The sequence below is a fragment of the Ptychodera flava genome, chromosome 14 (assembly GCF_041260155.1).
Source record: "Ptychodera flava strain L36383 chromosome 14, AS_Pfla_20210202, whole genome shotgun sequence".
NCBI lineage: Eukaryota > Metazoa > Hemichordata > Enteropneusta > Ptychoderidae > Ptychodera > Ptychodera flava.
In genome coordinates, this window is record NC_091941.1 from 23,172,808 (window position 1) to 23,188,166 (window position 15,359).

The 15,359-nt window shown below is 36.4% G+C and overlaps 1 protein-coding gene across 1 annotated transcript in view; it reads right to left on the reverse strand.

The window, feature by feature from the left end:
* LOC139149811 (pyruvate carboxylase, mitochondrial-like) overlaps positions 1–15,359 on the reverse strand; it is a 58,389-nt gene that overhangs the window by 6,238 nt on the left and 36,792 nt on the right. Inside the window, 9 exon segments of the mRNA XM_070721801.1 lie at positions 61–309; positions 817–996; positions 1,560–1,804; positions 2,138–2,387; positions 2,630–2,870; positions 6,228–6,384; positions 6,710–6,934; positions 7,341–7,578; positions 8,298–8,480. Of these exon segments, the coding sequence (XP_070577902.1) occupies positions 61–309; positions 817–996; positions 1,560–1,804; positions 2,138–2,387; positions 2,630–2,870; positions 6,228–6,384; positions 6,710–6,934; positions 7,341–7,578; positions 8,298–8,480 (1,968 nt within the window).

Sequence of the window (15,359 nt, forward strand, 5' to 3'; positions counted from 1 at the left end):
GTAAAACTTCAAGGATAGGCACTATAACTTTGATGAGGTGTTAGACTGGACAACACTAACCTCGCACTCTTCAGCAATCTTCGGCCCAATGAGGAAGTGTCTGGTGTGAAGATGTTCAACAGGCCCATAAACACTACGGAAATCCAGGAAGTCATCCAGTACTTTGGGGTAGAGTGCTGCACTGATCACATCACAGTCACGAACACTATCTCCATGCTTCTCAACTAGTTCCGTTTCCAAGGCTTTAAAGTCCAGTGGTTCTAGACTGGCACCTGGCCGACCGTCCACTGTTGGGAGGCCTCTGAGTATCTGTATACCATCATGAAAGACAAAAATCGAATTTTTTTGTGATCTTTTTCATATAACTTACATCTATGTACTGTTCACTTTAAATGTGATTTTGCCTGTATAAAGTATACTTCGAGTGAAGGACTAGTATATTAATTATGGCAGTAGAAATTTATTTTTCACTGAATTTCACTGAAGAAGGTGAATAAGCACCTAGATGCACAAAAAATCTGTTTTACTAAACTATTCTACTAATTTTTCAATCATGGCGTAGGAACAATATTCATTTTGAGCTACAAATTTTCCAACTGCTACAATGTTCTCATGCATTCCAATCTCCATGTATTGAATCTTGACAAAATGCAAGTTGCATCAGACAAGCAACTATTTCACCTTCAACAAAACTAATTTATGATAACATCAAGAGGCAGAGGTAACCCTTACTCAGGAAAATCACACCATCTTAGCGATCATCACCAAAAAAATTATATTCTCAACATTTATTAAATACAGATACTGGCTCATTACCTTACTTCTCAGGGGCTCTGGGAAGCCTCCGTAAGGTTCTCCGATGTAGCCTTGCATAAATTCCACCACGGAAAGAGGGAAAGACAAGTCCTCTGCTCTGTCTATCACCTGGTCTTCTGATAGTTTATTCTGCACCATAAACTGGGCCAAGTCACCCACCACTTTGGATGAGGGAGTAACCTGTAAATTAAAAGACACAGGTTTGTTTTAAAGATGTACAACGACACAAAATCGACAATGCCAGAGATGCCTTTTAGTACAATAACTTCCTTGCCATTTTAATGAAGACGTCTACAAAATATTTACAGCTCAGATGCGTTTAATTTTAACTTCACCTTTCCACCACCATGGTTTGGCCCAAAACCTACTGCTATCAATGGGTTTTTTGAACCTGTTTATAGGCAATTAGGGGTGAACAGGTTAAAGATTCATATAACAAAGTCTACCGTTTTCATTTTTAATCACTTAAATCAAATAAAACTTTTTTTTTCCATGAGATTGTACAGTATAGAACAAAAGTACTAGATTATGAAAACCAAGACATTGTGAGCACAGCAATGCAATGACTGTCAAATAGCAAATTAGTAAATAATTGCTGAAGCTTATAACTGTGAAAATTAGTTAATAAAGAAACTGTAATTTTAGAAGAAAATTGTTTATCATGAATGGCTTCCATGGAAATCTCTTCATACAGAATTGTCATCATTCTCTTTGAATGCATATACTTCTTTCACAAGACTGACCTTGACAATGTCTCCCAGCAGACGATTGGCTGAAGCATACGCTGTCTTGATCTCTTCAAATTTACTTCCCAGTCCCAGACTGAATGCCTGGAATTGAAGGTTGGTGTACTGACCACCTGGAATCTCATGCAGGTAGACATCTGAGCTACCACTCTTCATTGTGACACAGCATTCAAATGGTGCGTATAGCTGTCTGGTGACCTCCCAGTAGTTGCTGTATTTGCTGACTGTATCCAATGGGATACCTGGACATAGACATTCATACATCTTTGATTTGCATATTTGGGTTAAATGTTTGACATACGATATAAGCCACTAGGCACTATAACAATGTGAATTTGACGTCTCACTGTATTTTAATTATGCACATAATTTCTTTCTCTCATTCCAATTTTTCCTATCAAATACCCTTTGGTTTTCAGGCTTTGGCTCATGCTATTTGAGGATAATTTTAGCACTGACATATTACTATTTTACCACAGCTAGAGTTTGCTCTTGTCTGTAGAATCAGAACAACACATTGACAAACTTATCACAGTAATATAATACAATGTCACATTTTTTTTGTTTTGTCTTACCTGTATCTAGATCAGTGTTCTGGACAGAGGCCACAAGGGCACCCATGCTTGGCTGTGATGTCATACCAGACATGGAATCAACGGCAACGTCGACCACATCAGCACCAGCCTCAGCCGCAGCCAACATGGCCGCCACGCTAGCACCGGAGGTATCATGGGTGTGAACATGGATGGGGACATCTGGGTGTTTATCACGGAGGGCTCGGATGAGAAGAGTGGCTGCTTGTGGCTTCAGTAATCCTGCCATATCCTGCAATGACATTGAAGAACCTTTCAGCTAAATGACTTCAATTGTGAGGATTTCTATCACAACAATTTTAACAATACCTCAAACAACAAAACTGTTAACATTGTATTATTTTTCAAAATGACATAAATATAGAGCTCTTCTATGTATTAATGACATATTTTGGTTTCACTTTTTTAATTCAGTAAAGGTATCCATGTATTACATATAAAGTGGTATTAAGAATTTAGTTGAAATGTTCCCACCTTAATGCAGAGAACATGTGTTCCGGCTTTCACTAATTCATCAGCCAGTTTAAGATAATAATCCAGGCTGTATTTCTTTCTCGATGGGTCAGACACATCACCACTGTAAGAGATGGCAGCTTCTACGACACCACCAGCCTGTCCGGCAGCTTCCATGCCAAGGATGAGATTTGGCAGGTAATTCAAGGAATCAAAGACCCGGAATATGTCCATGCCATGTTCAACAGCAGCCTCACAGAATCTGGAAAGTGAATAATATTATTGGAAATATGAAACCATATGTACTGTGTATATCCATAATAGATTTTTTATGCTAAAGACTTGCATGAGATTTATGGTGAACCTCATACTCTGTTACTGGTTGGAGAAAAAAGAGTGTGTCATTGGCTTACTTAGGTAATTCCTAAAATCGTTTACAGAATGTGGAATATTTTTTGCCAAATTTTCACCAACATTTACAAAAAAGTGGTTAAAACCCCGTACAATATCAGCTGGGTCAGTCAAAATGTGTTCAACACCATTTGCCTCAACCTGTAGGCGATCTGGTATTTTATCAGGGCTGGTTTTCTTACCAAGCAATTCATTAACAACACTCCACATATTGTTACCATTATTTACACTGAATAAATTAGCATAATTCTTTTTTGCATTCCTTAGAACGCTTGTGAGAATATTTCTGTACGATTTAAAACGAGAAACTGCCCTGGGATCATGGTGACTGGAGATAACTTGGGCGTACAATTTACGCTTGGTGTTAATAGATTTCTTTATAGCCTTAGTGATCCAGGGATTATTTTTCTTTTTTGTTTTAACAGTTCTGACTTTCAAGGGAGCATGGCGATCACATACCTGAGTAAAAAGATTGTTAAACAAATCAAAAGAAATGTCGACACTGCTATCACTGGTGTTAAAAACGCTATCCCAGTCAACATTACGTAGGTCAGAAACAAAACTGTCACGATTATAACGCCTGAAATCTCTCTTATAAAATGACTTTACAATTGGTGAATGAATGTGAAAATTATCAAAAATACAGAATACTGGGAGATGGTCTGAGATATCTGCAATAATTGTACCAGCATTTATCTGACAAGAGCTAATATTTGTATAGATGTGGTCAATTGTTGACCTAGATGTACTTGTAAGCCGAGTAGGTAGTGAAATTAACTGCTCAAGGTGAAAACATTGCATTCTACTTTTAGTAAATTTAGATGGCAAAAAAGCGAGTGGATGGGACAATTTGCCCCCGAGACTTCTCATTGATGCAGCCATTGTCATTTCAAAACCTCTGGCCCATATTATAAATGATTCCTTTTCAAAAGGTGTGTTCCCTACCGCTTTGAAAATTGCCAAAGTTACGCCCATCTTTAAAAAGGGAGAACGAGAACTTGTTGGGAATTACAGACCAGTGTCTATTCTATCATTGTTCAGTAAAGTCATCGAAAAAGTAGTTAACAAGCAGCTTACCTCATACCTTAATAAGTTTAACATACTGTACAAACATCAGTATGGTTTTAGAAAGAAGCACAGCACAAAGTTATCTTTGATTAACTTAGTAAATTATTTGTTGCATGAAATTGACAAAGGAAATTCTACTTTAGGGGTATTTATCGACTTTAGTAAAGCTTTCGACACCATAAACCATGACATTTTGTTGTCAAAACTTGAGCATTATGGGTTTAGGGCCCCTGCCTACACTGGATACAAAGTTATTTATCAAACCGTTCTCAATTTGTTCAATTAAATGACAATGTGTCAGAGAAATTTAGCATTCATCATGGTGTACCCCAAGGATCAGTGTTGGGTCCGACTTTATTTTTAATATATATAAATGATCTTCCAAATGCTTGTCCTTTTTTTGATTTCCGTTTATTTGCTGATGACTCCAATCTTTTTCATACTTTCTCTGGTTCAGATTTTATAGACCTTACTGTTGTATCATCTTACTTAAACGATATACAATTGTGGTGTGATTCCAACAAACTGACAATAAATAGGAGTAAGACAAATTTTATTATATTTAGAGGCCGACGTAAGAAACTGAATGTCTCGGGTTCTGTTTACATCCGTGACGAGCAAATCAGAGAGGTTGATGTTGCCCCTTTTGTGGGTATTTTGTTGGATAAGCATCTCTCTTGGTCTGAACATATTGATAAGATAAATAAGATTATTCGGAAGAAATGTGGAATTTTGTACAGACTCAGATCCATTTTACCTTTACACATTTTGTTACTTTTGTACAATGCATTTATACTTCCCCTCATCAGCTACGGCCTAGAAGTCTGGGGAAGTACGTACTCTACACGCTTAAACTGTATCTTAGCAGCCCAGAAAATGATTGTTCGCACGATGATGTTCAAATCAACCACAGACCGCTCAGCTCCTTGTTTCACTCAACTTAATATTCTCGATGTTTTTAAACTCCATAAATTCCTTCTAGGTACCTTCGTTTACAGCTTGATTCACAAGCATTCACCACATATATTATCAGATTACTTCAGTGTCAGTTGCCATGACTATAATACTAGAAATTGTCAACTTCAAAACCTACGTCCATATCATGCAATGACAAATTCAGGCCAGTTTGCTGTTTCTTTTTCTGGAGCAAGAGTTTGGAATGACATACCTTTCCATATAAAGTCTACAAACTCTCTACATAACTTCAAACAAACTTTTAGACAATATTTGATCAATCAGTAACAGATTTCACTTTTGCCATGTAGTAATTTAGTGATCTTCTACGATATTGTAATTATTTCAGCACTTTTCTTTTATTTACTTAAAGAACTATTTGTTATTGTTATCATGAGCCCCCTTTGCTAACTGTTTTTTCAGACAAGCTACCATGACGGGGTTCGGGCTAGACTAGCTGTAAGCTATTTCCCGACTCCCCATTTACCCTCTACATTGTTATTTTCTCCCTCTCGAGTTCATGTGTCATGTAATTGACTTTTTCAAATCGGGTAAATAAACCAATTATAGATTTATGGAATTACTGTTTTCTCCTGGCTTTTAGATTTGAATTCAATCCTTATCTTATCAGCATTCATGAACCTTCACTTTCATGAAGTTTAGTATGGTTTCAGTATTCCAAATAAAAGTCTTCAGACAATCACTTGATGACATCTCAGGAAGTTTTTTCCACTTGTGAGCTTCCCTGTCCATAATGTGATTTGGTTTGTAATTTGATTAACAAATGAAAGACCTAGAATGTATTGATACCAGAAGGAAAATTTTTACTCATTGCTGCCAAGAAGCAAACAGAAATTGCAAATGAGTAGGTTTGTGAGAAAATCTGAAAATACCTTCTAAACTGCTGTGAAAAAGTTACTCTGAAATCATGATAAGAATATTTTCTTGTAGCTAAGTACACTAATATTGGTAGAAATTTAATAAATTATTATTAATTAATTATTATTAAGGTATTGTATAAAATGAAACCACAGATTCCTTAAATGATTGTTCATTATAATTATACACTCTGGTAAAATGACTGACCATTTGATACTTATGTAACATTTCTAAAAAATTCTACATTTGTAAGTTGACAGATAAACATCATCATATTATTATAGATTTGTTGTCTTTGATCACTTACTTGAATACAACATTATCAGGGTAGTTTGTGTATCCAACAGCATTTGCACCACGTAGAAGCATCTGGAATGGTATATTGGGAATCTTCTTCCGCAGTGTTTTCAACCTATCCCACGGACATTCATGTAAGAATCTCATGGCAACATCAAAGGTGGCACCTGTGGGAAGTCAAGAATACATTGTACTCGATATATCACTCTCTGTAACAAGTAAACTTCATTTACTGATTTTTTTGCCCGTAAAAGAAATAATTTACATTTCTGTTTCGTCAGTTGTCGATTTCTGTTGTCAGATTTAATTAACTGATTTAACTTTGTTTTAAATGACATTTTAGAAAGACTAGGTCAATTATGCTGGTAGATTATTGAAAATAAGCAGTACACGCAATCTGTCATTTCGAATGAACACTCCCAGTTTCTAAATTTCCTTTTGCTATAATAGGCACCCAAAATATACAAAATGCCATTTATCATAAACACCTACCTCCCCAGTTCTCCAAACTGTACAAATTCTGAAAGTTGTGTGTCACAAAGGGTGAGATGTTCTTCAAGTCCAGTGTCCTGACCCTGGTTGCCAATAGCGACTGGTGGGCATCCCTGTAGGTGGTATCCATGAGCAACAAGCCTTGATTTTCTCTGACAGCTTTGGCAAACTTCTCAGGGCCGTGTTCCTCTAGGTAGTTTTTCCAGCCTTTTGGTGGCTCAGTGCCTAATCGTTTAAGAAATATGACAAAATCTCTTTTATCAGTTCCATAAGATTAATTATTTAATTTTAAAAGTACAAGGTATAGCTCTTACCCTCTATGCTTGTACCACAAAGCTTTTTGCAGAAAAATAATCCTTGCCATTTGCTATGCATTATGGGAATCCCTCTCTGTCATCCTTTCCCACAAGGCATTGTAGTTTCAGGTATGGTATAATATAGACAGCAGCAGAAAAGAAATCTCAAAATCTCTAAAACTGAATAACAGTTGATTTGCACTAAAACATTTTTGTCAGTTGAGTCAAAGCATGTTAATCTGTTGAAAAACAACTTCAAACGCCCCCAAACCACTGCCCATCCTTATGAGAATTTGAAACAAATACAGAAACCACAAAAAAGTGTCAATACAAACCACGAAGTGGCACATCTGGCATAGGCGGTTCTACGTCAGCTGGTGCCAGTCCTGTGGACAATGGTGTAGCAGGACCGTTCACCATGACATGACCTAGGTAATGTAGCAGTTTTCCAGCTCTGTTCTGGGTATGCATGAATGAAAACAGCTGTGGATTGTCGTCGATGAAGTAGGTGTTCACCGAGCCCGTCAAAAACTGCTCGTGTCCAAGTACATTCCTCAAGAATGGTATGTTGGTCTGGTGTGAGAGAAGAAGGTTACTAAAGATGTGTTGACACTTGAAAACCATACTCAGATTGTAATGATCCATGCACAGCCAAACAGAATTGTGAGTGTGCCTGAAAACCTTTGATTAAAATAAATTATCAAGCAAGCTTCTAAATCCTGTTAAAGAACATTCTGAAGGCCTTTTTTGACAGCTACATACAGAATTATCCACCTATCAAAACACATCTTAAACATACAGTCTTAATTGTGAATAAAAGAAGGGTGTAATTTTTTTGTGCTATCTGCATGTACAGAGTAAAACTTTAATTTTACAACTTTTTATTTTTGGAGGATGTAACAAAGATTAATTCTGCTACTTTATATTTTTGTTAAGTGAGTTGTCAAAATGCAGCATTCAAATTGCATACATAGTGACCATTTGTGAGTTAGCAAACATAGCATCCTTTACATGATTCTGGCTACTTCTGACACAGATTCTGAGAAATTATGACCAATTTTGTCAGTGCACTTTATCAATATATACAGTAACCTGCAGTAAGGGTCCCATTGGCCAATATTGGTATAGTTTCAGCATAACATTAGCAGTAACAAAGTACCATTTCAGATCTTACCCATGTACTTTCAGGAGATATCACGATATTGTAAACAATGTTAGTCAAACATGCACATGATAGCATTGTGACATCACGGTGAATCAGCACGTTTATTGTTCTGTATCATTTCACTGACCTTCACACCACGAACTCTGAACTCTTCCAGCGACCTCCTCATCTTGGCGGCAGCAGCTTGGTGGTCCCTGGCGTGGGCGATGACCTTGACCAGCAGAGAGTCGTAGTGCGGAGAGATGATAGCGCCAGCGAATGCTGATGCACTGTCAAGTCGGATGCCCATACCTTCACCACTGCGGAACACCTGGAAAATGTGAAGAATTTTCATTAAAATGTGTGATGCTCTGAAAACTGCTCACTGAGATGCCATGGTTTTCTTGTTTAATAGATGATATGATAGGTAGGTAATGACACAAAAGAAGAATATGTACAAAAAAGAGGTGGATATTTGTCATTGATATGGACTGATAAATTCACAAGCTTACTTCAGTGGCTGTAATTAAATTTGTTACAACATGTGATATACATCATACATACAACATTGACTGCTGTTGACAAAAATTTTGGTCAGATATTGTATTTTTTGCCAATTATTATTACTACAGCTTGCGGCTGGTTCCCTGGACAATGTAATTTGTACGTTCAATAATAACAGCACAAGCAATAATATGGTACCAATAAGGCCATTCCTGTAAGATTTAGCATAATTTCCACATTTCTCATAAAAAATCTTGGACAGATCTAAAATCTTTCACATACCAAAGATGGTACTGTGACGTCATTTAGGAATCAGCCCCACTGAAACCCTGCACTGTCAGGAACTATCATTCTCATAGTTATTCAGACTAAAATCAAAGGTACAAATTTTTAAATTTTAATACAAAATAATTCTCTGATCAAATCATTCAAAAATTAAAGTGAGACTTGAGTGGACACCGTGGGTCATCAGTATGTATTAGGGAGATGGTGCAGTGGCAAAGAATGTGAAATTTTCAGAAGAGTTACTTTCAGAATGTGCTTAGGAATACAATTCAGAATAACATTCAGACACTCACTATGTGAGATAATATTCTGTATATTCCAGAAGAGTCCTTTCAGAATGTGCTTTGGAATACAATTCAGAATAATATTCAGACACTCACTATGTGAGATAATATTCTGTATAGAAGTAACAAGTCATTGACATTGACATAGTCCCCACTTGTAATAGGAGTATTAGTCTTGATGGGGCAGGGAAATGAGGTCATTAACCCTTTTCCTGCCAAGACAGTAATAACTGTATCACTTCCCCATCAGCCAAGTCAGTAAAAAGCGGTATTGAGCCAAAACATGACGTATTTTCACCCACTTGGCTTGATATGTTATAGCATCTTTGTCCAAAAAAAATCAACTTTACAGTATTATGTTTTAAACAGCCTTCAAATGTACAGTATTATGTTAAAATACATCATATGGAATATGTTGTGTTTCATTAATTTTAACCATCTTGACCTGGTGGTGAAATATGGACTTGGCAGGAAAAGGGTTAAGAAGTATCACTGGAGTGTATATGTTCAGATCTATGGACACATAGGTCGATGTCATTGTTCCCATTTTGAAACAAGAGGCATGTCTAAGTTATGGTTCTAAATCGGGAAAAAAGATCAGACCTCTAGCTGTATTGGCCAGCCAAGAAATACATATGTGCATAATAAATGAGGTACAAGATGTGACATCTTAAGGTCTACTATCCTATCAAAATTGAAGCGTAAAGAACTTGTGGTTACTGAGTTATGCATATATATGCATATTCAAGGTCAAAGGTCATCAAGGTCACGTGACATTTTGAAAAAAAAAACCATTGTATTGCTAATTAATCTATATATGCCAAAATTCAGACCTCAAGCTCTATTGGCTTGCCCACAATTATATATGGGCATAATTAACGAGGTAAAGCATGTGTTGTCATAAGGTCTCCCATCCCACTAAATATAAAGGACATAGCACTTGTGGTTACTTATTTATTGACATAATCGTGTATTTTACGTAAAAGGTTATCGAGGTCACATGACATTTTGTCAAAAATTTCTATCCTATAGTCTGTCCCTATATACTAAACATAGGGCCAAAGTCCCTGAAGCTACTATAGACATGGATACAAAATTAAGTATTTCCTGACTGTATGAAATTATCTCACTAAGGTCATCCTAGGGACATATAAACCAAATATTAAAGCTGTCTGACCAGCGGTTTTGAAAAAACAAGTGACTCAACAGTTGACAGAGCTCTGCTTCGTTATGTAGAGAATAAGCTTTTGTGACACATGTATTGATGAAGAAGGTGGATATCTTTGATAGCTCATTTCAGGATGGCCTGACCAAAATGGAAAAAAATTCCGTAAAAATACAGAATTGCATATTTCATGAGACTATATTAGCTAATCTATAATAGCAAATAAACGAGAGTTAATTACATTCTAATTAAAGTAAACAAGACTTGCTTAAATCAAGATTTACGTCATAATAAAACAGCATATCTGTCAGGTTATAAAGAATCTTGAGCAAGTTATCTTTTAATATAAGTATTTTCATCCTATTAACCAAGCACATTTTAACTTTCAAAATAACATTGTAAGTAAGTTCTGTTGAATAAGTTGAGCCTGTAGGTACTCAGAGAAAGCACACTGAAGAGACAAATGTTTGTAACTTAAGAAGTTCAAGGTCATCAAAAGCATTATAAGGAATCATGTTACACTTTCATTGCACTGTTTACACAGATTGCATAATTGCTATAAATAGCACAAAGAATCTTACAGCTCAGAACCCTATCACTTTGACCACTCTTTTAATTGACCACTCTATTTTTTTCCTCAAAAGGTAATCTTATTTTATCCTTACCAAGTCAACCATAAATGGAAATTAGAACTTTCTCTATCTCTATTTATTTGACCACCCTATCATGACAAACTATTATGAGCAGTTTCTTTTAGATAACATAAATGGTGGTTCAGAATATATCAAAGTTGGGATTCAGGAGAGTTGCCTTTACATGTTTTAATCCTCCAAGATGGTAAGCATTTCACTATGAACTGTCAAAAAAAGTTGAACTTTCTGATAATTCCACACTAAAATTATTTTGGCTTTGATGATTCCTAATTAAGTCAATTATTTTAAAATCATATTAATTATTTTTTTCTGGGTGAATTGATAGGGTTTATACAGTACAAGAATTACATACAATGTAAGTCAAATTTTGACCAAAAATGACAAAAAATTCCTTAAAAATACACATTTGCATATTTCATCACAATTTGAACAAATCTAAGTTGGGTTATCCCCAGGGACCTGTATACCAAATAACAAAGCTGTCTGACCAGCGGTTATGAAGAAGAAGATTTTTTACCAAAAACACCTTTTTTGGCATTAATTTGCCTATTTTCAACAATATCAAAAAATTGAAAAAAATAGTTTCTCAAAATCATATTTTTCATCTACACAACAAATATCAAATCAGTAAGTACTGCGGTTCTCAAGATATTTGAGTGGACGGACGCCTCACAAACGGACATACATACATACATACATACATACATACATACATACATACATACAGACTGACGACGGACGCCGGACGGATACCCATCCCAATAGCTTCTATAGACTATAGTCTATAGTAGCTAAAAATCATACATTTACCTCTATTGGCTTGCTCAAAATTAGATATGCACATAATTAATGAGGTACAATATGTGGCGTCATAAGGTGTCCCATCATACCAAATATGAAGGGTGTAGCACTTGTGGTTCCTGAGTTATGGACAAATATGTATATTTGAGGTCAAAGGTCATTGAGGTCACGTGACATTTTTTCAAAAAAATTGTATTGCTAAGTTATCCCTACATACCAAAAATCAGACCTCTAGCTCTATTAGCTCGCTCAAAATTAGATATGTGCATAATTAATGAGGTACAATATGTGGCGTCATAAGGTGTCCCATCATACCAAATATGAAGGGTGCAGCACTTGTGGTTACTGAGTTTCGGACAAATATGTATATTTGAGGTCAAAGGTCACCGAGGTCACGTGACATTTTGTCAAAATAATTGTATTGCTAAGTTATCCCTACATACCAAAAATCAGACCTCTAGCTCTATTGGCTCGCTCAAAATTAGATATGTGCATAATTAATGAGGTACAATATGTGGCGTCATAAGGTGTCCCATCATACCAAATATGAAGGGTGTAGCACTTGTGGTTACTGAGTTATGGACAAATATGTATATTTGAGGTCAAAGGTCACCGACACGTGACATTTTGTCAAAAAAATTGTATTGCTAAGTTATCCCTATATACCAAAAATCAGACCTCTAGCTCTATTGGCTCGCTCAAAATTAGATATGTGCATAATTAATGAGGTACAATATGTGGCGTCATAAGGTGTCCCATCATACCACATATGAAGGGTGTAGCACTTGTGGTTACTGAGTTTTGGACAAATATGTATATTTGAGGTCAAAGGTCACCGAGGTCACGTGACATTTTGTCAAAATAATTGTATTGCTAAGTTATCCCTATATACCAAACATCAGACCTCTAGCTCTATTGGCTCGCTCAAAATTAGATATGTGCATAATTAATGAGGTACAATATGTGGCGTCATAAGGTGTCCCATCATACCAAATATGAAGGGTGTAGCACTTGTAGTTACTGAGTTATGGACAAATATGTAATTGAGGTCACGTGACATTTTGTCAAAAAAATAGCATTGCTAAGTTATCCGTACATACCAAAAATCAGACCTCTGGCTCTATTGGCTCGCTCAAAATTAGATATGCACATAATTAATGAGGAACAATATGTGGCGTCATAAGGTGTCCCATCATACCAAATATGAAGGGTGTAGCATTAGTGATTACTGAGTTATGGACAAATATGTATATTTGAGGTCAAAGGTCACCAAGGTCACATGACATTTTGTCAAAAAAATTGTATTGCTAAGTTATCCATATATACCAAAAATCAGACCTCTAGCTCTATTGGCTTGCTCAAATTAGATATGTACATAATTAATGAGGTACAATATGTGGTATCATAGGGTGTCCCATCATACCATATATGAAAGGTTTAGCACTTGTGGTTACCGAGTTATGGACAAATATGTATATTTGAGGTCAAAGGTCACGTGACATTTTGTCAAAGCGTCTGAGATATCTGCGTGAATGGATGGACTCACATGGATGGACTGACGGACTGACATGACCCAATCTATGAGCCCCCTAGACTTTATCTGTGGGGACTAAAAACTGTGTCACTGCATCCTTTTTGCAATATGAATACGATGAGAAACTAAATTTTTATTTTTCTTGGCCTTATACATGGGAGTCTATGGACTGCCTTATACATGGGAGTCTATGGACTGCCTTACACATGGGAGTCTATGGACTGCCTTATACATGGGAGTCTATGGACTTCCTTATACATGGGAGTCTATGGACTGCCTTATACATGGGAGTCTATGGACTGCCTTAAACATGGGAGTCTATGGATTGCCTTATATATGGGAGTCTATGGACTTCCTTATATATGGGAGTCTATGGACTTCCTTATACATGGGAGTCTATGGACTGCCTTATACATGGGAGTCTATGGACTGCCTTAAACATGGGAGTCTATGGATTGCCTTATACATGGGAGTCTATGGATTGCCTTATACATGGGAGTCTATGGATTGCCTTATACATGGGAGTCTATGGATTGCCTTATACAGGGGAGTCTATGGAGGCGAAAACTAAAAGTCCTCTAACACGGCCAAATTTGATCACATTGTGAAACAAATCAACGTGCATCTGTATGAGGTAGAGTACTATCCTTTTACCAAGTTTGAACGAAATCGCTCCAGGCGTCTCTGAGATATCTGCGTGAATGAAAAAAGTCATAAAATATGCAAATGAGCAATTAATTAATAAGCCACACCCACCAAAATCTAATCAGATCTAAGTCTCATCATGATAATACCAAATACCAAATTGCATGACATTGGACCTAAGGGTTCTTAAGGTAGTACGCTACCATTCTATATAGGAGAGCGCCCTCTTTTGTCCAGAAGATGTACATGTTCCTTTTAGACTACCTAACCTGGTGAGCGTGAATAACAGGACAAAATGGCAAAAAATCATGCTAGTGACCTTATAATATTTCTTTCAGAAGTTTTTATGAATCAAAACAACCGAAATTATATTTTTGCACTGAAAAATCGACAGTTATTTTATTTTGAAAGATCAAGAAAGAGAATAATTAACAATTGTAGCTCTGACATAATATCAGTAAGCTAGAGGGTCAAATCTCAGGTCTAACAAAATTCACCTTTTTTCGTCACTTTTTGCTGTTTAGTAAGAAAATTTGCGTGGTGACCCCAACTTTTTTTGCTTCTAAATCAAAGAACACTATCTGTTTGATAGATATTGCTGTACTTTTTAACATTTTGAAAATTATTTTGTGCATTTATATGAAGTTTATATTGTTAAAAAGACTAATTTTACAGTTAAATGAAAAATTTAGGGTCTAATATTTAATCTTTAAGACAAGACATCACAAAGTTTAGTTGATTATCCTAATTCAGCTGTCCTGGCAATGCAAAAATGTGGTATGCACACTAGGATCTGTTAATCGTTGCAATGAAATAAAGATTCTGCTGGTAAGTGCAAATTTCGCAAAAAGGGAGATTTAGAGGTTTTCTGTCAATTTTAGCATGTGTTTTTTCAAAAATTTTGCATGGGTACCCCATATTTTTTTCATATCTTTGCAATGTACACATAAAGATTATTTCAGAAAAGTCAACTTCAAGAATGTCCCAACATTTTTTGGAATGGTAGCGTACTCCTTAAAGGAAAACCTAAGTCCAGCGACATTGACCGTTTATCCCTTCCAAAATCACCCTTGATTAAAATGCAGCTCAAATTTGCAACATAATTGCACGCGCTGACGACTACGGAGCGACGAAAAGAGAAGTTGAAGTAGACGACATTTATGGAAATGAGCTCGGAATCCCATGGGCGCGAAAGGGCTCATGGGAGAAGCGTGCGTGACGTCATCGGCGATATAGACGATTGTAGCTTGCAGCTGGAGGAGTACCGTGAACAGTTTAGCGCGTTCGTAAGACGACTCTGGAGAGTTCGGACAGCGATATTTCTGACATCGAGTATTAC